General features: G+C 56.4%; 1 protein-coding gene and 1 pseudogene across 12 annotated transcripts in view; both read left to right on the top strand.

The window, feature by feature from the left end:
* The window catches only part of AGAP3 (ArfGAP with GTPase domain, ankyrin repeat and PH domain 3), a 57,613-nt gene that overhangs the window by 8,536 nt on the left and 21,651 nt on the right, over positions 1-27,426 (top strand). For 3 of the 12 annotated variants that reach the window (XM_057731310.1, XM_057731308.1, XM_057731317.1), the window contains exons 2-8: positions 22,851-22,909; positions 23,168-23,255; positions 23,442-23,527; positions 23,672-23,813; positions 24,225-24,359; positions 24,477-24,604; positions 26,232-26,390. In XM_057731310.1, the coding sequence (XP_057587293.1) occupies positions 22,851-22,909; positions 23,168-23,255; positions 23,442-23,527; positions 23,672-23,813; positions 24,225-24,359; positions 24,477-24,604; positions 26,232-26,390 (797 nt within the window). Of the gene's footprint in view, positions 1-20,522; positions 21,664-21,865; positions 21,884-22,521; positions 22,604-22,850; positions 22,910-23,167; positions 23,256-23,416; positions 23,528-23,671; positions 23,814-24,224; positions 24,360-24,476; positions 24,605-26,231; positions 26,391-27,426 lie in introns of those variants that run through there. The other 9 variants (XM_057731316.1, XM_057731305.1, XM_057731306.1 and 6 more) reach the window with 9 other exon arrangements.
* LOC130852541 (60S acidic ribosomal protein P2-like) lies at positions 12,450-12,757 on the top strand (annotated as a pseudogene).

The following is a 27,426-nucleotide window of genomic DNA, read 5'->3' as shown; positions in this document are numbered from 1 at the left end:
CAGTGAGAGCACGGGAGGGAGTGTGCCTTGTGGTACCTGCCTCGGTGGCCCCCCCAGTCCTGCTGTCTGAACCTGAGCTGGCGAGTGGGGGAACCTGGCAGGGCAGAGTTTGGGGTAAGTTGGTCTAGCCTGGCAGGCCCCAGGGAGGGGTGCCAGGTCTGGACTTGTCTGAGGTTCCAGCCGATAGGAGCAGAGCCTTGACCACAGCTCGTCACAAGGAGTGTGTCACACAAGCGCCCAGCATTGCTTTCATCTGATAGGCTGCCTGTCAGTTAAAATATTTCCTTTAATTCAACACCAGTTACGTGAGTCACCTGTAAATTTAAATTTAAAGTAGCCATATTAAAAAAGTAAAAAAAAAAAAATTAACTTTAATAATGTGTTTTATGTAACCTATTGTATCTGAAATATCATTTCAATGTGCAATTAACAAAAAATTTTAGTGAGACATCTCACGTTCTTTTTTCAACTAAGTCTTCAACTCCCCTCTGTGTTTCACACCCTCAGCGCCTCTCCGTTTGGCCGCATTTCAGGTGCTTAGGAGCTGCACATGGCCAGTGGCTCTGATATTGGAAGGATAGCTCTAATTTAAGCTTCTAAGATGACGAAAGGGTACCTTTTTGTTGGAAAAATTGAATACAGAAGTATATCCTTTTGGATTCACCTTTCTAAAATATTGTATTAAAATTTTTAAGCAATGTCCTTTTCATGTTTGCCCTGCTGTTTTCATTCAGTCATTCAAGAAACACTCCTTTATTGAGTACCTGCTCCGGCTATGGTGATGGGTAGCAGACAAATCCGTTTAGAAGTGTTACTGAATTCACAGTAGCTTTTTCTTTTTTAAAATAAATTTATTCATTGATTTACTGGCTGCATTGGGTCTTCGTTGCTGCACATGGGCTTTCTCTAGTTGCGGAGAGTGGGGTCTACTCTTCGTTATGGTGCATGGGCTCTAGGCACATGGGCTTCAGTAGTTGTGGCACACGGGCTCAGTAGTTGTGGCTCACAGGCTCAGTAGTTGTAGTGCATGGGCTTAGTTGCTCTGCAGCATGTGGGATCTTCCTGGATCAGGGATGGAACCCATGTCCCCTGCATTAGCAGGTGGATTCTTAACCACTGCGCCACCAGGGAAGTCCCCACAATAGCTTTTTGTCACTGTGGATTTTCTTAAAACCTGGAAGTACAACTACTCTTGAGGGGGCTCGGCCACGAAACATGTTCCCATCGAGGGGTTCTCAAGTTTCAGAACCGAGATTCAGGCAGTTCTGCTCACGGTGGAAGGTGGGGAGCGAGCCCAGGCTCTGCTCTTTTGCGAGAACCTGGAGTAGGGGGTGTGTGTCTGGGCTCCTCTTAGTCAGCGTCTCGGTTGCGAATGGGTTGCCCACGGGCCCCAGCGAGGCTCACGTCACTTGGGTTTGGTGGTTTCATCCCAAGTGGCTGCTGCTCTGACCTACTTACGTCCCCGTCCGCCCCCTCTGCATCACGGCCAGGGGATAATCCCGAGTTAGGGTGAGGGCAAGGGAGGCAAGCTCTTCCATCTGCTGCGGGTCAAGCGCCGGTGGGCCTGACCAGGAGTGGACGTGCCAGCCCGAGAGGCTGTTGGAGGGCAGAGTGCATGTGAACAGCACAGTCCGTGGACTGGCAGGCCTCTGCGTATCCGCCCCACGCTTGATGGAATCAAGTGCTGGATTGTGAGGTGCAGACCCTTAGGGAATAGGGTCCCGATCGTGCAGGCCAATCAGCCGTGCAGACCGTGAGCCAGCCCTCGCTCTGCGGGCCAGAGAGGGTGGGAGCCACCGACCCGGCATTCAAGGTCACTGTTCCGCAGTAGGTCAGGTGAGGCCCCCAGGCCTTTTCGCAGCACGGTGGCGGCTGGGTGCCTGCTAGCCAGGTCCCCCTCAGCCGTGCCCCACGAATGTGTCACCAGCAAAGTCACAATGTTCCGCTCACCCCATCCTGGCGTCTCAGGCAGGAGCTGTTTTCGTAAGGTGTTTTTTTTGGTTTGTTTTTGTTTTTTTTCTTTTTGGTTTGTGTTTTGTCGTTATGCTGAGTAATGTGTATATAATAGCGGAAAGTGTGTAAACATGCACGTACTCTTGGAACACACGTGGCACGGAATCAGGCTCCTCGCGGCCAGCAGCCTGGATTAGCTTCCTTGCTCTCTCTCTGAGCCCACTTCCGGGCCCTGAAATAGGGAGACCTTCCCCCTCCCCTCCCTGCTGCTTGGAGATGAGATGCTTGTGGAGCCTCCCAGGAAGGAGCATCCTGTTGTGTTGCAGCAATAAGCGCTGCCTGGATCCCTTTCACCAACCCCCTCTTGTTAACCTTTGTCCCAGGAGCCAGCAGGGAACCTGCTGATGGGCTGGGCTGGGCAGCCCTCTGCCTTTAGCAAGCCCTTGGTGACCTCTTGGATGAGATGTCCTGAGGCCCCTCCAGTCAACCCAGAGAAGGCTGAGGCTGTCATTCTGCAGAGGTCCCGTTCTCTCCCAGCCGGTCACTCTCTGGGGGGACACACCATCCTGAACCTGTGTTAACAGACTCTCGCCTCCCTTCCTGGGTCCCCTGTCCACTGCCAGCTGTGGCGTTCACGCTGCTTCTCTCAGTGGGCGCTGAGCACACGGCGGCCAGGGCTGTTACTGCCCTTTACCTGTAAGAAGAGCTGGGATTGGACTTCCCTGGTGGCACAGTGGTTAAGAATCTGCCTGCCAATTCCAGGAAGATCCCACATGCCGTGGAGCAGCTAAGCCCGTGCGCCTCCACTATTGAGCCTGCACTCTAGAGCCCTCAAGCCACAACGGTTGAGCCCATGTGCCGCAACTACTGAAGCCTGCCCCCCTAGAGCCCTTGCTCCGCAACAAGAGAAGCCATGGCAATGAGGAGCCCGCACGCCACAACGAAGAGGAGCCCCCACTTGTCGCAACTGGAGAAAGCCCGTGTGCAGCAATGAAGACCCAACACAACCAATAAATAAATAAATTTACAAAAAAAAGAAGAGCTGGGATCTAAACCTGCCTGTGTCCAGCTCCATCTCCCACTCTTCTGGTTCGAGGCCCTGGTCTGTTGGGTGTGTCCCCCCCACCCCCCAGCCTCCCCTGGCCTGGTCCATCATGGGGCCTGGCCCACACTGGCCCCGAACTCGCGTCTCCCTCACTTGCTGTTTTCCTTCTGGACACGGAGCCGGTGGTGGTGGGTGGGCCTTGGGTCCCCAGCCCAGTACCAGCCTGGCAGGTACCAGTGACCAGGGGCCCTCCCTGCTCTGTACCCAACCCAGGAGCCCTGTTGGGCCTAGAGGTCATTCAGGGAGCCCTCGCCGGTATCACGCTGCTCTGTCCCCTCCAGGGCCACGGGGCTGCCCTCGGGTGCTGCACGCGCGGCCGAGGGCAGGGGGGCTGCGGGCTGTCAGGCACCTTTGCAGCCCCTGGAGCAGGGCTGGGAGGGAGGCCATTTGTGGAGGGGCTGAGCTTCTCTCTCGGAGGCCCGTGGCTCCCCACTGCCGAGTCTGGGCCGTGCGGCTCTCCGCCTGGCTCTGGCCCAGCCTGCAGCAGCACTGGGTGACCTGGAGGAAGGTGGCAGCGCGTGGAGCTCTCTGTCCTCCTTCCTCCTCCCGGGGTCAGAGCTGGGTCAGAGCTGACAGGTCATCAAGAGCACGGTGTCCTGCTTTCTGGCACAAGCTTCTGACCCGTCAGCCCTAAACCCTGAGACCTGCTCGGCAAGAAAGCCGCCCTGGGACATGGGGGGGTGGCCTTCCCTCCACCCAGCCCTGGGGGGGCGGGGCGGGTTTGGGGACAGGTAGGCGGCCACGTTCTGCCCCAGCTGTGTGACCCTTGCCTGGTGACGGGGGTGTGAGTCTGCGGGAGGGACACCGGCCACCACCTGGGTCTCTCACGAGCGTGCAGGGAGGGACGGGCCCTGTGGGGGTCGGGGGCGGTCAGTTGAGTCCAGGTCGGGGGCACCAGCGACAGAGGTACGGAGACCCTGACCCAGGTCCACACAGCTTAACACAGAGCCACTGAGGGGGCAGGGTCCCCGGGAGGGAGTCCTTCCCCTCTGTCTGCAAGAGAAGATCGGTCCAGGAGAGTGAGGGGCCGGGCGGTCCAGGTGGAGGGAGCTGTGTGCGGCCCTGGGTGGGGGGAGGCGGAGGAGGGGGAGGCCTTTCTGAATTCTGAACCGGGTGCCTTGGGCATTGCCACTGCCTTTCCTTCCGGGGCGCACCCTAAACTTTATCAAGGGTGAAATTGAGTTCTGTGGGAAGCTAGGGGAGCGGTGCCGGTGCTGCCCTAGGGCAGTCCAGCCGGGAGTGGGGCGTCTGGGGTCCCTGTGCTCTGAGCAGGAAAGGACTGGCTGGGTGAGGCTGAGTTGGCACCAGAGAAAAATCTTGTTTCCGAAAGAACGCACCATGGGCCCGTGGGCCGTGGCCTTGATGGGGCTTCTCCCCAGCGACCCGGCGTGGAGGGATGTGGGGGGAGTCCTGTGGCACGCCTGGCTGCTTTGATAGGCACCACAAGAGACTGTTTTACTGGAGTCGTGATTTTATTATGAAAATTGCTGGCGTAGTGTGTTTTTAAACTGTTCGAACGTGCCACCCCACACTCCAGCACTTTGTGCTGCAAACGTCGCAAGATTGACAGCTCTTGCTTCGGGTGCCAGCGAGCTGCAGGGTTCTGAACGAACGGTGGCAGCATCAGATCTGGTATCTCAGAAAGAACAGAACTCGAGAGGAGCTTCCTGTTAGTGCTCCTTGTGTGCTAGGCTCTGCCCTCTGTGCTTGCTTGTAATTCTTGAGATGTTCTTGGGGTCTTATCATCCCCGTCTTGCAGATGAGGAAACTGAGGCACGGAGATGGAAAGGAATTTGCCCAAGGTTACTCGCCTCCCAGTGACAGAGGCAGGACCCGGACCCCGGGAAATCCGGTCTCAGATTCTGTGTTCTGAGCTGGCATGCGCTGCTGCACCATGAAAAACATAAAGCTTTTAAAAATACAGGAGAAAAGTAAAAGAGTATTGTCTAACCTTCGGATAAGACGGACCCTCTTAAGCCAGACAGGAAACCCAGAATTTATAGAGGAAAAGACTGACAGATTTTTCCTGGAGCCTTTTATTTTGCAAAAATGACCACCTTGAACGATTCATGGTTAACAGCTACCCCGTTTGCTTCCCTCTGTCTCTGACACACACTTTTTTTGGTGGAAGTGATGGTCACTAGCTGTGGACGTGATGGTGCTTCCCCCCAAGCACTCCAACAGGCATTTCCTACGAACAGACGGTCCTCCTACGTAACAATACCAGTGTCACACCTAAGAAGATGGGCAAGAACTCTCAGCCATCCATCATTGACTAGCTCCTCCGTAACCAAATGTCAAGTAACCCGCAAGTGCCTTATGTAACCTCTTTGTTTTTACAAATCAGGATGGGATCAGGATGGCACAGGATCCATCGTGATGCTTTTTTGCATCACACAGACTCGTTTTTTTTCTATTTTTTAAAAATTTTATTGAAGTATAGTTTTTTAAAAAAATAAATAAATTTATTTATTTATTTATTGGCTGCGTTGGGTCTTCGTTGCTGCATATGGGCTTTCTCTAGTTGTGGAGAGCGGGGGCTACTCTTCATTGTGGTGCACGGGCTTAGTTGCTCCATGGCATGTGGGATCTTAGTTCCCCAACCAGGGATTGAGCCTGTGTGCCCTGCATTGGAAGGTGGATTCTTAACCACTGTGCCACCAAGGAAGTCCCAATTGAAGTATAATTGATTTACAATGTTGTGTTAATTTGTGCTGTACAGCAAAGTGATTCAGTTATACATTCACATTCCTTTTTTTTTAACATTTATTTATTTATTTATGTGGCTGTATCGGGTCTTAGTTGAGGCACACAGGATCTTCATTGTGATGCTGGCTTCTCTAGTTGTGCATGGGCTCAGTAGTTGTGGCGCGTGGGCTTTAGTTGCCCTGCGGCATGTGAGATCTTAGTTCCCAGACCAGGGATCGAACCTGCGTCCCTTGTGTTGGAAGGCAGATTCTAAACCACTGGACCACCAGGGATGTCCTCATACACATTCTTTTTCATATTCTTTTCCATTATGGTTTATCACATGATTTTGAACATAGTTCCCTGTGCTCTATAGTAGGACCTTGTTGTCTATCCATCCTATATATAATAGTTTGCATCTACCGATCCCAAACTCCCGATCCACCCCTCCCCCACGCCCATCCCCTTGGCAATCACAAGTCTGTTCTCCATGTCTGTGAGTCTGTTTCTGTTTCGTAGATAGGTTTATTTGTGTCATATTTTTTATTCTACATATAAGTGATATCACATGGTATTTCTCTTTCTCTGTCTTGCTTACTTCACTTAGTATGATAATCTCTAGGTCCATCCATGTTGCTGCCAATGGCATTATTTCATTCTTTTTTTATGGCTGAGTAATATTCCATTGTATATATGTGCCACATCTTCTTTATCCATTCATCTGTCAGTGGACATTTAGGTTGCTTCCATGTCTTGACTATTGTAAATGGTGCTGCTGTGAACATAGGGGTGCACGTATCTTTTTGAATTATTGGAGTTTTTTTTTTTTTTTTGGCACACGGGCTTAGTTGCTCCGTGGCATGTGGGATCTTCCTGGAGCAGGGATCGAACCCGTGTCCTCTGCATTGGCAGGCAGATTCTCAACCACTGCGCCACCTAGGAAGCCCTGAATTATTGGAGTTTTGTCTGGATATATGTTGAGGAGTGGGACTGCTGGATCATATGGTAACTCTATTTTTAGTTTTTTTTTTTTTTTTTTCTTATTCTCAGTATTTATTACCCCATGCTATTGGGGGTTTGTTTTTTTTGTTTTGTTTTGTTTTGTTTTGTTTTTATCCTTTCAGTTTTTTTTTTTTTTTTTTTTGGGGGTACACCAGGTTCAATCAACTGTTTTTATACACATATCCCCGTATTCCCTCCCTTCCTTGACGCCCCCCCCCTTGAGTCCCCCCCACCCTCCCTGCCCCAGTCCTCTAAGGCATCTTCCATCCTCAAGTTGGACTCCCTTTGTTATACAACAACTTCCCACTGACTATTTTACAGTTGGTAGTATATATATGTCTGTGCTACTCTCTCGCTTCTTCTCAGTTTCCCCTTCACCCCCTGCCCCCTCCCATACCTCGAGTTCTCCAGTCCATTCTCTGTATCTGCTTCCTTGTTCTTGTCACTGAGTTCATCAGTACCATTTTTAGATTCCGTATATGTGAGTTAGCATACAATATTTGTCCTTCTCTTTCTGACTTACTTCACTCTGTATGACAGATTGTAGTTCTATCCACCTCATTACATATAGCTCCATCTCATCCCTTTTTATAGCTGAGTAATATTCCATTGTATATATATGCCACATCTTCTGTATCCATTCATTTGTTGATGGGCATTTAGGTTGCTTCCATGTCCTGGCTATTGTAAAGAGTGCTGCAATAAACATTATGGTACAAGTTTCTTATTTTTAGTTTTTTGAGGAACCTCCATACTGTTCTCCATAGTGGCTGCACCAACTTACATTCCCACCATTAGTGCAAGAGGGTTCCCTTTTCTCCACACCCTCTCCAGCATTTGTTATTTATAGGCTTTTTAATGATGGCCATTCTGACCAGCGTATTACACAGACTCTTTTTTTTTTTTTTTTTTTTAATTTTTTTGGCATACGGGCTTAGTTGCTCCGCGGCATGTGGGATCTTCCTGGAGCTGGGATCAAACCCGTGACTTCTGCATTGGCAGGCGGATTCTTAACCACTGCGCCACCTAGGAAGCCCTCACACAGACTCTTGAAGAGTCTGGGGCAGGTTTCTGATAGAAGGTCGTGCTCATTCGGGTGCGGTGGCCGCTTGTTGGTATTTGACTTGCCCCTCTTTCCCACTTGGTGCCCATGACCTGAAGCGAGGTCGGGGGCTTGGTAAGATCCAGCGTAACCCTTTCAACAGAAGGACCTCCTGTTGTGTCACTTCAGGCCCTGCTGTGAGTGACCTTAGGGGATCATTACCAGCTCTCCTAATCCTGAAGGCCCATCGCCTCCCCATTTGTAATTCATGCATAAACTGTGAGGTGAGACTTCTGCGCCTTGGAAATAAACTGCTCCAACAACTTTCACTCAACAGTTTTCAGTGCATCAGTGATCTTGCCTGAGTCTGTTCTGTTGGGGTTGCCACGTGGTGATTTTCTCATCTGGCCATACTTTCTGCAAGTCTTAGCTGGTCTTCTTCTGTCAGGAAGAGACCCCCTCCCCCCCCTTTTTGTATCACTCTTGTCTTGTGGATTTTGTTGCTGCTCTTGTTGTTCAGATGATGTAATCAATTACAAAATTAACAGATTTAATTACATTTTTGTAGAATAGAGTAGGAGAGTTTGCTTGTCATGTACATATGCCAGATGAATGGTTAAGATGCCTGTGACACAAACAATTCCTCTAAATTGTGTTCTTTTTTTAAATAGGGGAATATCTGTGTAATCTTTTTTCATATTAGTCATCTACTTTATATGTATTAGTGTATATATGTCAATCCCAATCTCCCAGATCATCCCCCTCACCCCCAGCTTTCCCCTCTTGGTGTCCATATGTTCGTTCTCTACATCTGTGTCTCTGTTTCTGGCTTGCAAACCGGTTGATTTGTACCAGTTTTCTGGATTCCACATACATGCAGTAATATACGATATTTGTTTTTCTCTTTCTGACTCACTTCACTCTGTATGACAGTCTCTAGGTCCATCCACGTCTGTACAAATGACCCAATTTCGTTCCTTTTTATAGCTGAGTAATATTGTATCCATGTACCACATCTTCTCTATCATTCCTCTGTCGATGGACATTTAGGTTGCCGTGCCACACGGCTTGTGGGATCTTAGTTCCCCAACCAGGGATTGAACCCAGGCCCTCAGCAGTGAAAGTGTGGAGTCATAATCACTGGAGGGCCAGGGAATTAATTCCCTCCTCTAAATTGTTAAGAAAAAGATTTTTAAAACCCCAAAGACAAGTGGACAAAGAATAGGACCAGGCAGAGAATTCAGGGCAGAGGAAATGCACGTTGCTGGTGACCATGAGAAGATCCTTCCTCCTGCGTTTCATCTACAGGGAGACAGATCTGAAGAGCAAGGTCCTGGGTTCCTCGTTCAGTAGCAGAAAGTGAGCTGGTGACTTTTGATGCTGGTGAGAGAGGCAAAATGGGTGTTCTCATATGTTGTTGGTGGGGGAATGGCAGGGGGTGAATTGCTGCCTCGTATTTGGAAAAGCAATCAGGCATTATCCATGAACGTGAAAAATTCACATTTTTCTTTGAACCCAACTGTTCTTCTTTGGAGCATGTAACCCATGGAAAGAACACACATAGGTGCGCAGGTGTTGGTTGCAGCCTTGCTTGTAGAGGTTGAAAAAAAAAAGGAAGCATCGTGAGTGGTTCTCAGCAGGGGAATGGCTGGACGATGGATGGGACGTACATACTGCAAAATATCATGAGGCTGTAATCGCGAGAGAGGCCTATCCCGCAGACTGCGGATGCCTGCCAGCGCGTTCTGTAAGCAGCTGCTGCTTGCTGCCCAGGCTGGGCCTTGTGTGAAATGCTAAGTCCAAGTCCTAGCATTGGGGCTTTGGTGGGGGGAGGGGACACTCATTCTGGAAGCTTACACATAAAGGAAAGGGAAGAGGGCAGAGGACCAAGAGCAGCTTTCTGAGCGTGCTGTGAGTGTGCTTTTATTTATTTATTTTTAATATTTATTTATTTATTTGGCTGCACTAGCTCTTAGTTGCGGTGTGCGGAGTCTTTTTGTTTTTTTAGGTGCCGCATGTGGGATCTTTAGTTGCGACATGCAGGATCTAGTTCCCTGACCAGGGATGGAACCTGGGCCCCCTGCATTGGGAGCATGGAGTCTTACCCACTGGACCACCAGGGAAGTCCTGTGAATGCGCTTTTATACCCTAAAATAAAATTCTAGAAAGATGGGCAAAGTGTACGTCTATTAGACTAGTCCAGCCCACTTTCTTCTTTTGTGTCCCACCCAGAGCTGGAGTCCAAAAGCTGGTGTGAGCCCTGGTCAGGCTGTGTGGTGACCCAGAGCCACTGCAGGTGTGGAGGCTCGGGGGCCTTTGGGGGGCCAAGGGTTTAGCCAGGAGGGACTTCCCTGGTGGCCCAGTGGTTAAGAAGCTGCCTGCCAATGCAGGAGACATGGGTTCAATCCCTGGTCTGGGAAGATCCCACATGCCGCGGAGCAACTAAGCCCGTGTGCCGCAACTACTGAGCCCACATGCTGCACCTACTGAAGCCTGCCTGCCTAGAGCCTGTGCTCTGCAACAAGAGAAGCCACCACAATGAGAAGCCCGCGCACTGCAACAAAGAGTAGCCCTGCTCGCCACTACTAGAAAAAGCCCGTGCACAGCAACAGAAACCCAATGCAGCCAATTAATTAATTAATTAATTAATTTAAAAGGGGGGGGTTCAGCCAGGAAAGGGCAAACCCTCCCTTTTTTCTGGCAAGACATTTCTTCCCTCACCCAGCCCTCATCCCCAGGTGGAACAGTCTTCCATTTCTTCTGTCTTGCTTTCTTTTTACAAAAGCAGTGTATGCTCTACAAACATTGTAGGAAACAGGGTGAAATATACATTTTGCAGAAAAATAGAAAGAGGCAGAAAAAAAAATCACGGCAGGTCCTAACCGCCGGAGTTGGTGTCTGTCCTCATTTTGTTATGTTCCTTTTTCCCTGCGTTTTTTATACAGGTCCGTGTTGCATACAATTTCGTATCTTGCTTTTTCAAAAAACGATCATAAGTGTTGCTGCTGTGCTAAGTCAAAAAGTGTTTGCAGATGTTATTTTAAATGATTGCGTGATGTCCCTCCATCTGCAGACGTGTCACTTACTCCCTCGTTTTTGTGTTGGTGGACACTCTGGTCGATTTCACTTTTTTGGTCGTGCTGGACTTCTTTGGGCCTAAATCTTTGTGTTCATGTCAGACGGTCTCTGGAGCAGTCCCTGTGGCTTTAGCATGAGGGGCCAAGGGCTGAGCTGCTGGGGGCGGGGGCACACGCATGTTTGCCAGCACCAGGCCTCACAGACACAAGTCATGTTAGGCTTTGGTAGGTGAGAGGTGGAACTTCATTTTTAATTTCGATTTCTTTGAGTTCCAAGCCAAAGCGAGTGATTTCTACGTGAAGTGGCCATTTGTACTTTCTTTCTTTTTCTTTTCCTTTGTTTTTTAATGAATGTATTTATTTATTGGCTGCATTGGGTCTTCGTTGCTGTGTGCAGGCGTTCTCTAGTTGCAGCGATTGGGGGCTACTCTTTCTTGCGGTGTGTGGGCTTCTTATTGTGGTGGCTTCTCCTCTTGTTGTGGAGCACTGGCTTTAGCTGCGCGGGCTTCAGTAGTTGTGGCACGTGGGCTCAATAGTTGTAGCGTGCAGGCTCTAGAGTGCAGGCTTAGTAGTTGTGGTGCGTGGGCTTAGTTGCTCCGTGGCATGTGGAATCTTCCCGGACCAGGGCTCGAATCTGTGTCCCCTGCATTGACAGGCGGATTCTTAACCACTGTGCCACCAGAGAAGTCCTGTACTTTCTTTACTTTGTCAAGATTTTATGTTTTTTTTAAGCGACATCTGTGCGCTTTGCATGTGTTAGTGATACTAACCTATTAGCGTAGTCACATTTTTGTCCAGGTGTTGATTTCCCTTTAGTTATGTTTCTCTTAGGGTTTTTTTTGCCCTGCAATTTTTTATCGCTCAGGACTTTATTTTTATGCAGTGAATCTATCGATTTTCTTTTTCCATCCTTTAAATCCAAGGAGCCTTGTTGCAAATTGCATCCTGCCTCTTCCTCCGAGGGTCCCACACAGCCTCCCCTGCAGCTCGGCCGCAGCTCCGCACAGACTCTGTGGCTGGTGGGCTCCCTGGTTGCCTGGCCAAGCCGCACGGGGCTGGCAGCTGAGGTCCGAGGCCTTGGGAGGAGGTGGGCTGAGGGAGGCCAGTGCGCAGAGCAGCACAGGTGAAGGTGCCGGGAGGGGAAGCGGAGGAGACCCACGATGGGCGTTTGCGAAGGATGGTTTGCAGGGAGCCCTCCACCTCAGCCCTGTGTGTTGCCCCAGGGAGGGGTCCTGCCCAGGGCTCCTGGTCGGCTCTGCCTGTGGTGCAAGTTCACAGAGCACAGCAGCTCTGCCCATGGCCTTGACCTCTGTGCCCTTCTCATCTTGTAGCCGAGGGCTGTGTGGGGAGGCTGCGGTGGCCACGCGGCCTCCAGAGCTCCCTCCAAGGTGGCCCCCCGTGAGCCCCCACGTGGTCACCAGGTTTCCCTGACGCTGTTTCACTGGGGGCCAAGGCCTGAGAGCCGACGTGCTGGTGGGGCAGTGAGTCAGGCTGAGGAGAGATGAGAATAGAATTAGGAGGAAAGCCTGGGTCCCTGATGTCACCAAGGTTGCACAGGGGAGGCCTCTCGGCCGCCGCAGAGATGCACTACATTGCCTCCTACCTACCTGCCGGCCGCCCTCAGGGGCAATGCCTCCCCACTGCCAAGGACATCAGGAAGATCCTGGACAGCATGGCATCAAGGTGGACGACGACCAGCTCAACAAGGTCATCCGTGAGCTGAACGGAAAGAACATCGAGGACGTCATTGCCCAGGGTGTTGGCAAGCTGGCTGGCGCGCCCGCTGGCCGGGCTGTGGCCATGTCCGTGCTCCAGGATCTGCAGAAACACGAGAAGAAGGAGGAGTCGAAGGAGTCAGACGATGACGCGGGGTTTGTCTTGTTCGGCTAGAGTCCTGCTCCCCTGCAAATAACACCCCTCCCTTTTTTTGGGGGGGGGGCGTGCCATGTGGCTTTTGGGATCTTAGCTCCCCCATCAGGGATCAAAACTGGGCCCTTGGCAGTTAAAGAGCAGAGTCCTAACCACTGGACCACCAGGGAATTCCAAATAAAACCCTGTTTACATTTAGAAGAAAAAAAGAGGAAAGTCTGAAACCCAGTGCCGGGCGCCGAAGCTCTTATTGCCACTCCTAGCCGCTCTGCGATACGGGAGCACGGGGGGATTGGGAACGCTTGCTGGTGTCTAGCAGAAAAGCGTGAAGCTGAACTGGCTGCATAGGTGGGGGGTGGGGGTGGCCCTGTGTCCCCAGGGGGCTTAGCTGTCCCAGTCCTGCGTGGGGCCTGGGCAGCGCTGGGGCATCCACCCCTGGGCCTGGGCAGCGGCTGGGCCGTGGAGCCCCTGCAGCGTGGGTGGGGAGGGCGTGTCTCATAGTAGGATGCTAATTGTCCCGTATTGCCGGGTACCTGAGGGCTCAGGACGATGGTGGTCGCCCAGGGGAGCATCTTCACTTCAGGAGTGTGGTCTGACCTCAGGCCCGGGCTGGCTGCGTGCGTGAAGGTGAGGTGTGCTGAGGGCCTGTCCGCCCCAGATGGCGCCCCTTTCGCCCGTCGAGGCGGCTTCTCCTTTGTGGATGCCATACATGCCTGGCAGGGGTGGCTTGTCAACCTGTGTCAGCCCCGCGTACTGATCCAGGGCTGGGAGAGTGGGATTTGGGGGCAGGAGTTTGTTTGGAAGGTGGGTGAGGAGGAACCTTGGGGAGTCTTTTGGGAAGGAGGTTCTCTGGCTGGGAAGGGCAAGGCCGGGCCACCCTGATGTGGGTACCAGGGCAGGAGGAAGGGAAGATGGGTGGGGAATGCCTGCAAGATGTGTACTTGTGTGTCAGCAGAAATCTCACCAGGCCCGGGAGGCCCCAGGGCTCGAGGCCAGACAGGTGCCCTGGGTTGGAAGGCCAGCTGCAAGCCACCTCCCAGCCATCACCTTAGGCAAGCTACTGGTGCCTGTGCCTCAAAGTCCTCAGCTGTAAAATGGGGAGATTAACAGTACCTTTCAGGAATTCTCTGGCGGTCCAGTGGTTAGGACTCCGAGCATCTACTGCAGGGGGCATGGGTTCGATCCCTGGTCGGGGAACTAAGATCCTGTGTGCTGTGAGGCGTGGCCAATAATTGAATAAATAACAAAACAACCACAGTACCTTTCTCAGAGGGGTTAAGTGGGTCAGTGTGTGTGAAGTGCTCAGTGGGGCCTACCGTGTTCCGTAAATGGCTGTTGTTATCGAGTGACCAGTGCTGTCGCCTGTAGCTGCTGCTTTGGGTGTGTAGGGCACCAGAGTGGCTCTGCTGTCCTTATGGCTGGCCAGAGGCTGGCTCTGAGCCACAGGGGCAGGTGTCTGTGACCTCTGTGTGCCCGGGAGCTCAGGCCCCCGTGAAGTGAGAACAGATTAGATATTAGCATCTACAGAAGACACGAGATGATCTAGGGACAGTGAGAGGAGGCTGGGAGGCCAGCAGGGCTTGTGGTGGCAGCGGGCATGAGCTGAGTGTTGACTGACAACTCCCACTGGGCTGGGGGGGGGTGGGGAGAGAGGTGACCTCCACGTCCAGGCCCTGCTGGTGTCACCCTGGCCCTGGCCCGAGCCGTCTGTGGCTTCCTTTGATGGGGAACCCATCCGGAGGCCTCCCGGGGTCTGGGTGTGTGTGCTGGGTGCTGGGGGCAATGGGCAGGCTTGGCCTTGGCAGTGGGGCAGAGCCCTGGGCCTCAGTGTAGGCCCTGCTTTCAGAATCTATAATGGGAAATCAGATGCTTTTATTTATTTATATTTGAAACTTTTTTTTATTGAAGTAGAGTTGATTTACAATGTTTTGTTAGTTTCTGGTGTATAGCAGGGTGATTCAGTTACACATGTACATATATTCTTTTTCATATTCTTTTGCAATATTATTACTATTTTGGCTGCACCTAGTGGCATGTGGGATCTTAGTTCCCCGACCAGGGATCGAACCCACACCTCCTGCAGTGGAAGCATGGAGTCTTAACCACTGGGCCACCAGGGAAGTCCCCTCTTTTTTTTTTTTTTTTTTTAGTTGTGGCGCACGGGCTTAGTTGCTCCGTGGCATGTGGAATCCTCCCAGGGCAGGGCTCGAACCCGTGTCCCCTGCATTGGCAGGCGGATTCCTTACCACTGCGCCACCTAGGAAGTCCGAAGTCCCCTCTTTTACAATATTGTTTTCTTTTATAGATTTTAAAAAAAATTAATTAATTAATTTATTTATTGGCTGCGTTGTGTCTTTGTTGGTGCACACAGGCTTTCTCTCGTTGTGGCGAGTGGGGGCTCCTCATTGCCGTGGCTTTTCTTGTTGCGGAGCACAGTCTGTAGGCACTGGGGCTTCAGTAGTTGCAGCACATGGGCTCAGAAGTTGTGGCTCGTGGGCTCTAGAGCACAGGCTCAGTAGCTGTGGTGCACGGGCTTCGTTGCTCTGCAGCATGTGGGATCTTCTTGGACCAGGGATCGAACCCGTGACACCTGCATTGGCAGGCGGATTCTTACCCACTGCGCCTCCAGGGAAGTCCGAGAACAACCTTTAAAGACGGATGAAATGCAGTACACGTGTCAAAACTGGGATGAAAAGGCAAAGTGCCTCGAGGGAGCGCGCAGTTTTACATTTTGAGTCTAGAGTCCCCTGTGCCCACGGCAGTGAGGTTCATACCACTTTCTGGGTCGTTGGAGGATTACGAGGGATGTGTACGGGGTGCACGCACGGTTCCCTTCTTCTTTGGGGAGAGCTGTTGAAAGGCAGTGGACTTTTCTTGGCGGGATGTGTGGTCCTTAGCCATGGACACTTCGTCTGAGCAGGGAACTGTGTCTTGTCTGTCTGGGTCCTGCTCAGGGTTTTAGGATGAGGTTAGGAGGCCAGTGGGGGGGGGGGGCATCCTGAGGGACTGTGCCTCGCCCAGACTTTGTGAACAGGAAGAAAAACGAAGAAACTACTATCGAGTAGCTAGTTTAGTGCTATTTCCAGGCTGTGATGACTCTGCCCCATAGAGGGTGGTCTTTGATCCTCTCAGCTTTCCATGGGGGCAGGGGAGCTCTCTGACGCCTGAACATGGAAGATGGGCCAGAATTTCCAGCTCCTCTGAGCAGCCCTGGGAGGGTCCGGGAAGGGGCTCATTTCTCCTGCCAGGCCCCAGGAGACCGCCCCTTGAGTCTATAGCTTTTGTATGTTTTTTATGTACGTCTTAAAGCACCAGGGAGGATGTGCTGCAGGCATCTCTCCTTGGCTCGTGGATGGCTCTTTTCCCCGTGTCTCTTCTCCGTGTCCAAGCTTCCCCTTTTCATGAGGACACCAGCCACATGGGAGTAGAGCCCACCCTACTCCAGGGTGACCTCATCTTAGCTCATTACATTTGCAACCACCCTATTTCCAAATAAGGTCACATTCTAAGGTATTGGGGGTTAGGACTTCAAGATATGACTTTGAGGGGAACACAGTTCAGCCCATAACCGCTTGCATCAGATTTTCAAGAGAAAGATGTGATCCAAAAGGGCCTTGGGGATGTCTGAGGTCCACCTCTGAGGTCTCCTGGAGAAGAAGAGATGGAAGGATCAGTAATCCACAGGCCTGAGCTGGGGAACTGCCAAGCGTCCAGCTAGATTTCTGACCTGAAGAGAGCTGGCACTGGTCTACGTCGTTCCTGTGGCCAGTGTGACTCTCTCCTGCCCAGTAGTGATGGCTCCTTGTGTTGATTGCCTGCCGCGTGCCAGGCGCCGAGCTGGACCCTCCACAGTCACAGCGCTGGTCTTCACAGCAACTTCAGCTGGAGAGGTGGGATCACCCCTGGTTTACAGGCTAACCCCCGAGACCCAGTGAGGTGCAGGTGACTTGACGGGCACACAGCTAATAGGTGCCAGAGGCTGAATTTGAACCCAGTTCTCTTGCCTCCAGAGCACGTGTCTTGCCAGCGCACCCTCATGCACCTCCACTTGGGGTCTGATTTCGGCTGTGATTTATTTCAACAGCCTGTCTCAGCCAGGGACCATCTCTCATAAGCCTGCTTCCCTCCCCACAAGGGGAACAAAAGCCAAGGTGTGCAGTTCATGCTGGCAGAGATGTAGTTCATCCATCCATTCACAGAACCCTCGCACACCACCTGCAGGCCTGGCCAAGTTCTAGTGGGGAAGCATTAAACACACCAGGAAAATATCCAAGAGGGATGAGTGTTAGATGACCGTTGCGACAGCCGTGGACAGCTCCCTAAACGGTCCTCTCCTGCAGGGCACCCATGTGAATGGCGGGCTGTCAGGGAGGCAGCCCAGTGTCTCCGTGGACTCCCGAATCCCCAGCCTGGTGACCTGCGCAGAGAGGACAGCGCTTGCTCGAGACCTGCGGGCCTTGGGCACCTAGGGGTGTGGCACTTGGCACCTCCCTCATTTCAGGGTTCTAGACCTTGGCCAGCCCGCGTGGCCACCCACCACAGGCCACTGCTGGGGTCCCTGCCACCTTCCTCACTGCACAGCTGGCTGCTCCCCCCCGCCCCCACCGGCTGTAGGAAGATGTTTTGCTGCCACCTTGTGGTCAAGAAGATCCCGACCGGTGTCGGAGGGCCCCGTGGCTCGGGGACCACTCCAGCCCCGGGAAGAAGCCACAGCCTTCGGCTCTCAGCAGAAAGCTAGCCCTTCCTGGGCTCTGAGAAGGACCTCCACAGGCTCTGTGGCTGCGTGGCCTCAGCTGGGCGTGCCTCAGCACTTATCGATGGATGGATCACCCAGCAAATATTTGAGGAAGGCTAGGTGCAAGGTTTTGTGGGATTCCTGGGCCAGACGCTGCCCTTCCTTTTCTGCCCACCAGTGCACTATTTCTGCGCAGTGCCTCACAGGCCTTGCCTTTGCGGGGGTCTTTCTCTTTCTCCCTGGACGCCCTGGGTTTAGTAGTGCGTCCCTGCCACCCGCAGGCCACAGACGCACATGCAGGCGCCTCTTCTCTCAGGTCCTAGTAGCCAGTCCAGCTCACCTGGCTCTAGAGTTGTCTCTTCTTCTGATTTGCCTGCGCTCAGAGCAGAAGGGGCCGCTCAGTGCTCAGCCTCTGCACGTTCAGCCTCCACGGAAGCGTGTCCAGCCACACCTAGGAGGCACACTGCAGGCATCGCGAGAGATGGCGTCTTTCATCCCCCCATAAGCTTCCATGGGGGTCTCACCCCTACGGGACAGATTCAGCCTGGTGTTTCTGATGACCTTAAGAATCAGAGAACTGACACGAGGGCTAGTTTTATGGGATTTTTGTATGGTTTCCGTGGCCCCAGCCTGAAGCTTTTTAGGAGTGTCCTAATTTCCTTTGGGCTGTGTTGAGTGAGCTGTTTGCCACATCTCTTTGGAGTGGAATCTTGTCAGACAGAACACAGAGACGTTGTTCCTGACCAGGGGGCTGATGCCAACAAGGAAGAGAGGTGTGTGCTTGCACTGATCTCCTTTCTGAGGTCTTTTTTTTTTTTTTAATAAATTTTTAAATTTTTTATTGGCTGCATTGGGTCTGTTGCTGTGTGGGCTTTCTCTAGTTGCAGTGAGCGGGGGCTACTCTTTGTTGCAGTGTGCAGGCTTCTCATTGTGGTGGCGTCTCTTGTTGGAGGGCATGGGCTCTAGGTTTGCGAGCTTCAGAAGTCATGGCTCATGGGCTCTAGAGCACAGGCTCAGTAGTTGTGGTGCACAGGCTGCTTTGCAGCATGTGGGATCTTCCTGGAGTAGGGATCGAACCCCTGTCTCCTACATTGGCAGGTGGATTCTTAACCACTGCGCCACCAGGGGAGTCGCTCTGGGGTCTTTAACTGGCTGGTCTCCTGAGACATTTATGTGCAGGCAGGTGCCCTTCTCTGCCTAGTTTCCCCACGTCAGGAAAGGTTTCTGGGAAGAAGGAATAGGAAAGAGGCAGCCTGATGAGGAAGGGGAAGCTGCCCGAGGTTTGGGGATTGACCCAGGCTGAGCATTCCGCCTGGACCAATTCTGCAGGTGTAGTGGGGGTTAGAAGCTGGTGAGTCCTCTGAGAATGTGACATGTTCTTTCAGTTCCCAGACTGGGCACTGCTGCCTGCCCTCCTGGAGTCTGTGTGTGTGTGTCTAAGTAACTGGGGGCCTTTTCTTCTCCCTTCCCATCCTACTCCTCTCCCCCTGAGGGTAGCCAGTTGGGTTCTGAGCAGCCCTTCCCCTGTTAGGCACCTTGTCTCCTGCCCCCCTCAGTCCCCACCTGTCTCTGATAGCTGCTGTCTGTGCTTGCATTTTCATTGGCTTCAGGGGAGAGTTTGGAATGAGCAACCTTATTCTTTGGGGGAAGGGTAATCACTGTGTGTGTGAGAGAGGACAGACGGCTATGAAGATAGGGAAGTTGAGTGTGTGAGACTTAAACTTGGGAACGTGAGTCAGGAGTCCCGGGTCGCATTCTCGTCTCCCACGCCTGAAGGAGCCTGGGAAAGGCTCTTCTGCAGAACCGACTATTATGTAGGGGATACGCATCCCGGAGAGAAAGAAACCGTCCTCATCATTGTTAATAACGAGTCCCAGGAAAATAAGAAATCACCCCCGGCGCCTCTCCAAGCCTGGGAGATCCAGCCCAGGACTTGCGAGTTTCCAGCTCTGGGTTCCACGGGAGCACCTAGGATGGAGAGGCCCTGCCTTCCTCAGGCATTCCCCCACCCCAGCCCCCTCAGGAATGTGCCACTTTTATCTTGTACTTTGTTGCTGACCGGAACCAAGGAATTCTAAAGCTGAGAGGGACAGGAGCGCTGGGGTTGGGTTGGACTGGGGGTGGAGGAAACCTGGGAGTATTACATCTTTCGAAGAAATGCAAGCCCCCTCATCCTTGCCACTGCCTAAACTGGTTTCTCCTGATCTGCTTGTGGTCCTTGTGGAATATGGTAAACTGGCTCATCTCCAGGGCCTCGGAGAGGATTGGTGTTGAAATGGCAGTGGAGAGTACAGCATGGCAACTGCCTGCCCCCTGCCCCTGTCCTGGAGTGAGCCTTGCATTTAATGTCTGGTGCAGCCCACACTCGTGAAATTCAGAGGGCATCGGTGCTTGGAGTGAGCGTCAGGCTTCAACCAGTACTGCAGTCTGAAGCTTCACCACTGCAGAGCCTCTGGACAGGACGTGAGAACCAGTGAGCTGGAGGAGGCTGGAGACGTCAGGGGCTCAGAAGTGAGTCACTCGTCCAGAACTGTGTGGTCCAGGTCCAGAGGTTATCTTTTGATTTTCTGCTGCCCTTGGGCAGGACAACACTTAACCAACTCCAGAAAATTTTATAATCTCCAACGAAGAAGGCGGCCTCGGTCCTTAACAGAAGAGCTGACTGAAACACGCAGCAACTGAGTTTCCCAACCTCAGAGTGTCTGAGCCAAAAGCTAAGATAGGATCGCCTCCTTCAGGCTTCCTATTTTCCAGATGAGAAGACTGAGGCTCGAAGTCGGCATCACTCCTGACTCATAATTTAGGCCTTTACTGACTCCTACCCTGGTGGGTCACCTTCTGGTTCTTCCCTGTAGAAAGAGCAAATGGTCCGCTTCTCTCCAGAACCGAGCCCAGCGTGTGGTGTGCCGGGGACTGTTATTTATTTGGCCTGCTCTTAATGACAGCTCCTCACCTATCTGCCCCAACCCAGGAGGAGCCCTGGGCTGGAATTTCCTGTTTTCTGAGGGCTCGGGGGCTGCCCCAGCAGGCTGGCTCCCCTGCCGCCGCCGTTCCTGGCTGTTCCAGGCCAGGCTTGCCGCCTCTCTCTCGGTGCTGGGCTGGCTCCCGGCCTCTCCAGGTCTGGACTTGCCGGCTGCGAGGTGGAGGCGTTGAGGGACTCGGTCGGCCGACACCAGGTGCCCAGAGGCCGGAGGTCCGTGCGCCCCGGCCGCGGCCCCGGCCCGGGCCCAGCCCCGCGCCCCTCGCCATGGGCCTGGCCCTCGCCCGCGGGCCCTGAGCATGGAGCGGGGCTGGTCGCCGGAGGACAGCTGCAGCCGGGAGCGGCCCGCCGCCTGCCGCCGCGCCCTCAGCGTCTGCGACTCGCTGGACCTGCACGGCGCCCCGGCCGGCTGCGCCGCCTCCGCCCTGCAGGCCGCTCTGTGCGCCGCGCGCGAGCAGCCGGCGCGGCCGCGGAGCGTATGCTCGGGGGGCCCGGGGCCGCCGGCCGCCGGCGCCCGCAGCCTGCTGCTCGGCCTCCTGCGCCCGCGCTTCGGCCGCCGCGGCCCCGCCGACGGCCCCCCGCCGGCGCCCGGGCCCGCTCCCTCGGGGCGCCCCGGCTCGGCCGCGCCCAGCCCCGCGCCCAGCCCCGCGCCCAGCCCCGCGCCGGCCCGGCGCAGCCGCCCGCGGGGGGCCCCGGTGCCGCGGCCCACCAGCATGACGTTCCTGGAGGTGAACCGCCTGGAGCTGGCGGCCGAGGGCGCGGGCGCGGGGCTGGGCCGCGCGGGCAGCGCGGGCTTCCTGCGGGGCGCCTCGCTGTGGAGCAGCCAGCGCTGGCAGGTGCTGCGCGGCGGCGGCCGCAGCGCCCCGGGCCCGCGGCGGGGCCTGTCGGCGCTCAGGAAGAGCTTCAGCTTCCGCCTGCGCCGCGGCCAGGAGATCCGGCGCGCCGAGTCGGGGCTGCTGCCCCGGGCGCGCACCCGCAGCGACGGCGACGCCAGCTCCCTGGGCGCCTTCCCCAGCCGCCGCGACCTGCTGCTGGGCGCCGAGGCCCCGCGCGCCGCGCCCGAGCCCGGCCGCCCCCGCACCGCCGCCGGCCTCTGGAGGCTGCTCACCAGCCGCTTCCGCCGGAGGGAGCCCGCGCCCGCGCCCGCGCCCCCCGAGCCGCTGTGGAGCCGCCGCGCGGCCCCGGCCCCCGGGCGCCTGGCCGCGCCGAGCGGTAAGGGGGAGAGCCCCCCGCCTGGTGGCCGCTCGGGTTGGAGCCCGGGGTTGAGGGCGGGTGCGAAACAAACCGGGAACCTACTTGGGAGAGGGGGGCGTGCCGCGTGGGCCGGGGGGCTGGCCGGCGCTGGCCGAGCCGGATGCGCGCCGGGCAGGCAAAGCCTCGGGGGTCGCTGGTGGGTCTGGAGAAGGTGGCTGTGGCAGAGGCGGGCTTCCAGGTGGGTCCGGGCAGGGCCTCCCGCCCGTGGTCCTAGCGTGGGGGTGGAAGGAGAGCGGGTCGGAGGAGCCCCTCTCTCACTTTTGGCGCCCGAGGAATTGGGGCCTGCGAGGGATGGAGACTCCCTCGGAGCCGGCAGCATTTCTAGCTCCCAGGCGAGGCCTGAGCCCTCACCTCTAGTTGCTTTTGCAGCTGAGTTTCGGGACTGCTTGCGGACCCGACTGTCATAACTGTTCTTTGAGACAGCCTGGGGAGGGGGAGCAAGCCCAGCTCAGCCAGAGAGGCTGGCCCAGGCCCGAGCTGCCTGGAGCTGGCCACAGGACGTCCAGTACAACCTAGAGGATGGAGGAGAGGGGCCTGGCTGTAGCAGGGCTCTGGGTAGCTGGAGTCTGGCAGGAGCCGAGGTTGGACTGGAGAGGAGGAGCCCCGGAGGCGGGTCTCTGGGACAGAAAAGGTGGTGGCCTCCTGACAGGGAGGGGTCTGGGGAGGAGGCCTGTCGGGTGGAGTAGATAGCTCCTGGTTGGACCTGCCTCTCGCAGAACAGGGCCAGGTGAGGGCTCCTCCCTCTTCAGCCTCCAGGAATGTGGTGGGTGGCCCCACCCTGCGAGGGTGAGCTGTTCCTACTCGCGGCAGAGGCTGCCCCCCAGCCCGCATGGGTCTAGCTGAGATCTACTGGGGGCCTCTCACCAGGCGGGGGGCACCAGGCCAGGTGTGGCTCCAGGTAGTCACTGCTCACCTTGCTGGAGCAGTAAGAGCAGGGAGGGATCAGGTCCGGGCCAGGGGACCTGAGGGCTGTCATCGCTCTGTCCCACCCGCACAGAGCGTTCCTGCTGCTCCCTAGGAAACTAGGGTGTGAGGGTTGTTTTCTGGCCTTGGCCTCGGAAGGGGCAGCGTCGGAGGCAGCTGGTGGTGCATAGCAAAGATGTGTGTACCATCCCAGTCCTGACGGGCGGCCTTCTCTCCCGCAGACTCCTTTGTGAACAGCCAGGAGTGGACCCTGAGCCGTTCGGTGCCGGAGCTTAAAGTGGTGAGTGAGGCCCGTGGGAGGCCCAGGCAGCCCTGGGGCTGGGGGTTCAGGCTGGAGTGGTGGGCGGCATCGCTTCCCCTGCTTCCAGCCCCCTCCGTCTCCAGGCTTGGCCTCTCCCGTCGCCCATCTCTTTCCTGTTTCTCTTTCCTTTCCCATCCTCAGCGCTGGCCCTTCTCCTCCCTGATGTTTTAGCCTTTCCTGCCCCATGTCCTCCTTCCTGCCCTCTGACCACTGCTCTCCCACCTTCCTCTCCCGCAGGGCATTGTGGGGAACCTGTCTAGTGGGAAGTCGGCCCTGGTGCACCGCTATCTGACGGGGACCTATGTCCAGGAGGAGTCCCCCGAAGGTGAGCGTTCTGGGCCAGGCTCGGTGGCCCCTGTCCCTTCTTCCCGCTGTCTGTGCAGGGGGGCTCCAGCCCCTTGTCTTTCTCAGTCTTCCTGTCTTCTCTGTTGGAAGCTGTGGATTTCTTCTCTCTTTGGCCCCCGTGGGCTCACTCTTGCGGTTTAGGGCCTGACAGTGCACTCTGTCCTAGGGGGTCGGTTTAAGAAGGAGATTGTGGTGGATGGCCAGAGTTACCTGCTGCTGATCCGAGATGAAGGAGGCCCCCCTGAGCTCCAGGTGACGCTCCTGCCCCAGCCCTGGCCCGTGCTGCCCCTTTCTCCAGGTTCCCAGTTGGGACTGCGCAAGGTTGCGTGTGGGGAGAGGGGCACGACGTTTGCCCGCGCCCAGGTGAGGGTGGTAATTGTGCTCGGTCCCCCCTAGTTTGCTGCCTGGGTGGACGCGGTGGTGTTTGTGTTCAGCCTGGAGGATGAAATCAGCTTCCAGACGGTGTACAACTACTTCCTGCGCCTCTGCAGCTTCCGCAACGCCAGCGAGGTGCCCATGGTGCTGGTGGGCACGCAGGGTGAGCGGGCCTGCAGGGGTGGCGTGGGGGCTGTGGGTCCCCAGGCGGGCAGGTGTGAGAAGGCCTGCCTCCCCCGCCCTCCCGGCGCCGAACCAGCCCTTTCATGGCGCCCCGCAGCAGGTGCCCCCTCTTTCCTCTGTACACGCTGGGTCTCCCCCAGCTGAGGTCCTGCCATCCGTGCGATGGTCATGTCCGTGTTTTGAGATGAATCAACAGAGTGGCCGGCTCATGGCCACTCAGCGCGTCGGTGGCAGAGCTGGAACAAGGCCCGGACACCCGCATTCTCGGGCTCCGTGTCGTCCGCCGCCCGGGCTCTTTGCCCCCCCACCCTCTGACCAAGTGGCCCCCACCGCCCGGAGGCCCCAGCCCCTCAGCAGGCTGAGTCAGTCCCCACCCTCCCGTCCCCGACAGACGCCATCAGTGCCGCGAACCCGAGGGTCATTGACGACAGCAGGGCCCGCAAGCTGTCCACAGACTTGAAGCGCTGCACCTACTACGAGACGTGCGCCACCTACGGGCTCAACGTGGAGCGCGTCTTCCAGGACGGTAACGCGGCTCGGGGACGCTCCCCCCAAGGGGGGTCAGGCAGGCTCCGGGGGGCGGCTCTAAGCGGGGCTCCTCCCTCCTCCGCAGAGGGGTAACTGACTCCGCTGTCCCCTGCAGTGGCCCAGAAGGTAGTGGCCTTGCGGAAGAAGCAGCAGCTGGCCATCGGGCCCTGCAAGTCACTGCCCAACTCCCCCAGCCACTCGGCCGTGTCCGCTGCCTCCATCCCGGCCGTGCACATCAACCAGGTGCGGCCAGCCTCCCCCCTCCCACCGCACGCCCGCCCGCCCCGCCCCGCCCCGCCCCGCCGCGGCCCTGCCTCTCCGTTCTGTCTGTCTGCCTGCCTGTCCCCACCTCGTCTGGTCTCCCGCCTCGCGGATGGTTTGAAAGCACTGGCTCGAGTCCCCTTCGCCTGCACGACGGGCCTGGCCTGGCCTCATCTGTGCCCCGTGGTGACTGCCTTCCCGCAGGTCCCCATCCCTGCTCTCCTCGCCCCGCGGCCACGTCAGCTGAGGCCGCCTAAGCATTTGCTCTGGTCACTTAGCGCCGCCTCAGTACCCGCTTCCCGTGCCGCCTCCTGAGCGCTCAGGAGGAGCAGAGGAGTTCCTGGAGGCCTGCTGCTCCTCACCTGCTGGCCCTTCCCTCCGTGTTCGCATTTAGAAGGGCAGCGTGTACCCCACAAGAGCCAGTGGCATTCATGCCGCGTGGGGTGGTGGGGATGTTCTGAGCCAGTGTTCCTCCCGTAACACCACTTGGACACCTGCCCACTTCCTGGGCCTACTGCCTGGTTATTTTTTGGCCTTTGGCATACAGGCCAGTGCTTCTGTAACTGCATTTCCCCCCTTGGTCGCCTGCTTAGCGGAAAGCCCTGGGCCGTCACAGGTGTGCTTGCTGAGTGGTCAAGCTGACAGCCCCTCCTTTACTTCTGTCAAGGGCCATTGCCTTTCGGAGGCCCCCCGGCCCACGAGGGTCCTGATGACAGCCCGGTGGCTTTTTCAGAGAGCCTCCCCTTGGGTGCTTTAGAAAGTGTCAGGGCTTCCTCCCCTGGAAGCATTCCCACGGGGAAGAAAGGAAGAACGATCGGTCTTTCTTCGTTGTCTTTGAGCGCCTCTGCCTCCGCTGCAGAGCTGGGGCCCTGCTCGCCGAGGGGCCGCAGCTCAGGGGTTTTGCTCCTTTTGTACGCGTTAGGGTTCCAGGAGGCTGCCAGGGCAGGACACGTCCTCTCCCTAGTGATCGTCTCGTGGCCGTTAGTGGGTGGCCTTGCCGCACTGTCTGTGCTTCCCGAACCCTGGGCACACACTGCCGAGCACCCGCCTTCTCTCTCCTGCGAGCCTCTGCCATCTCTCCCTTACCCGCGTCTTCCTCGGGAGCAGTCTTAGCTGTCCTGCTCTCTGCCCCGGCCCTCCCTTATCCTGCGCCCTGTCACCCACATTGCGTGGAAGCAAACCTCATCCTCCCCCTGCACCCTGAGCCGCACCCCAGCCTGCAGCAGCCTTGATATTTGTCACTGACTTGGAGCTCATCCAGGGTGACCTGCCACCTCGCGTCACACCCACCCGTGAGCCAGGACTCCACAGTTTGTTCTCCTCTGGCCTCTGTCCTTGATGCCAACCTGCTAGGCATTGCCTCCGATCCAGCTCCCCGGCTGGCCCTGAGTGGCCCCTGCTGCGGCCCTAGAGGGGCAGCCCAGTGCGGTGACCGCTGGGTCCTGCTGGCCTCCAGGCCATGCTGCTTGGTACCACCTGTAGGAGCTAGTGGCCCCTCTGCTGCCCCGGGAGCCCCAGGCCAGATGTCCGCGCCGCAGGGCTCCCAGCTCCCGTCTGCCACCCGCCCCGCGCCCCCCAGAGCCGCCCTCAGCAGCCTCTCTGTCCTCAGGCCACGAATGGAGGCAGCAGCGCCTTCAGCGACTACTCGTCCTCAGTCCCCTCCACCCCCAGCATCAGCCAGCGGGAGCTGCGCATCGAGACCATCGCTGCCTCCTCCACCCCCACACCCATCCGCAAGCAGTCCAAGCGGCGCTCCAACATCTTCACGGTACGTGCCCGCCCCTCCCGCCTGCCCGGTGGCCTTCACTGAACAGGCAGGGCTGAGCCCCCGGCCCTCGGCCAGGAGGGAGCAGGCAGGAGCCGCCTGCGGGACGAGTCAGGACGATGCCGCCCGCCGACTCTATCCGCACAGACGCGCCGCTTCTGTTGGCTCCTTGCCCGTGCCCCCGTCGGCACCTAGACTCTTCTAGACTGTTCCTCCGAGCCCACGGGGCCGCCCTCCGCACATCCACACAGGCCCTCCTCCCAGCTGCACACACTCATCCTCCCGCTCCCTGACCCCTTAGGGCTTCCTGGCAGCTTGAGGGATCTTTGGATGCGTCTGCTCTAACTCCAAGACACCCTTGATTCCGCAGTTGTGGACCAAGGCCCCGAGGTCGTTTGCTTGAGGCTACAGAAAGCGTTAGCTGGCAGAGCTAGAACAGGACCCAGGCCTCCGGTCCACCTGCCCACTCTTTTCATTCTCCCATGCTTTCCACCCGCTGCTGCGGTCAGCCTAACAAAGGCTTAGCCATCTTTCCCCAGGGCTCCATCTCCTGAGTCCCTGCCTCAGTACCCTTCCAGGCTCATCCTCTCTTCCCCCTCCCCGCAGACCCCACCCCCAGGGTCTGGTGTGCCTTCCACAGTAGGGGCCCAGCCCGTCAGCTCTTAGGCGCCCCGAGCCTGCGTCTGACACGCAGTGCCCGTCCCCAAACTCACCATCCAGCTTGGACCTGGCTGGACCATTCTGGGAGTCTTGGGTCAGACACAGGTGGGTGAGCTGCCCGTTTGGACTCTCAGGAGATCACCCTGTCCTCCTGCGTCACTCCACGCACCTCTTTCTGAGCGTCAGGGCTTGGCTGTCCGTCCAGCCCGCCAGGTCAGGCCCCGGCCAGGCTCTCAGGAACCCCGTCCAGACAGAGCCAGTGCTCCCCAGGCCTCGCTCGTGCATCCTCGCCTCCGCCAGCCCTGCGCACGTCCGCTCAGTCTGCCTGCCTCTGTCTCCCCGTGCCTGCTGTGCGCCCCCCCCGGCCACGCTGACCGAC

Source organism: Hippopotamus amphibius, chromosome 4, assembly GCF_030028045.1.
Source record: "Hippopotamus amphibius kiboko isolate mHipAmp2 chromosome 4, mHipAmp2.hap2, whole genome shotgun sequence".
In the NCBI taxonomy this organism is placed as follows: Eukaryota; Metazoa; Chordata; class Mammalia; order Artiodactyla; family Hippopotamidae; genus Hippopotamus; species Hippopotamus amphibius.
This window is presented reverse-complemented; position numbering and strand designations above follow the sequence as displayed.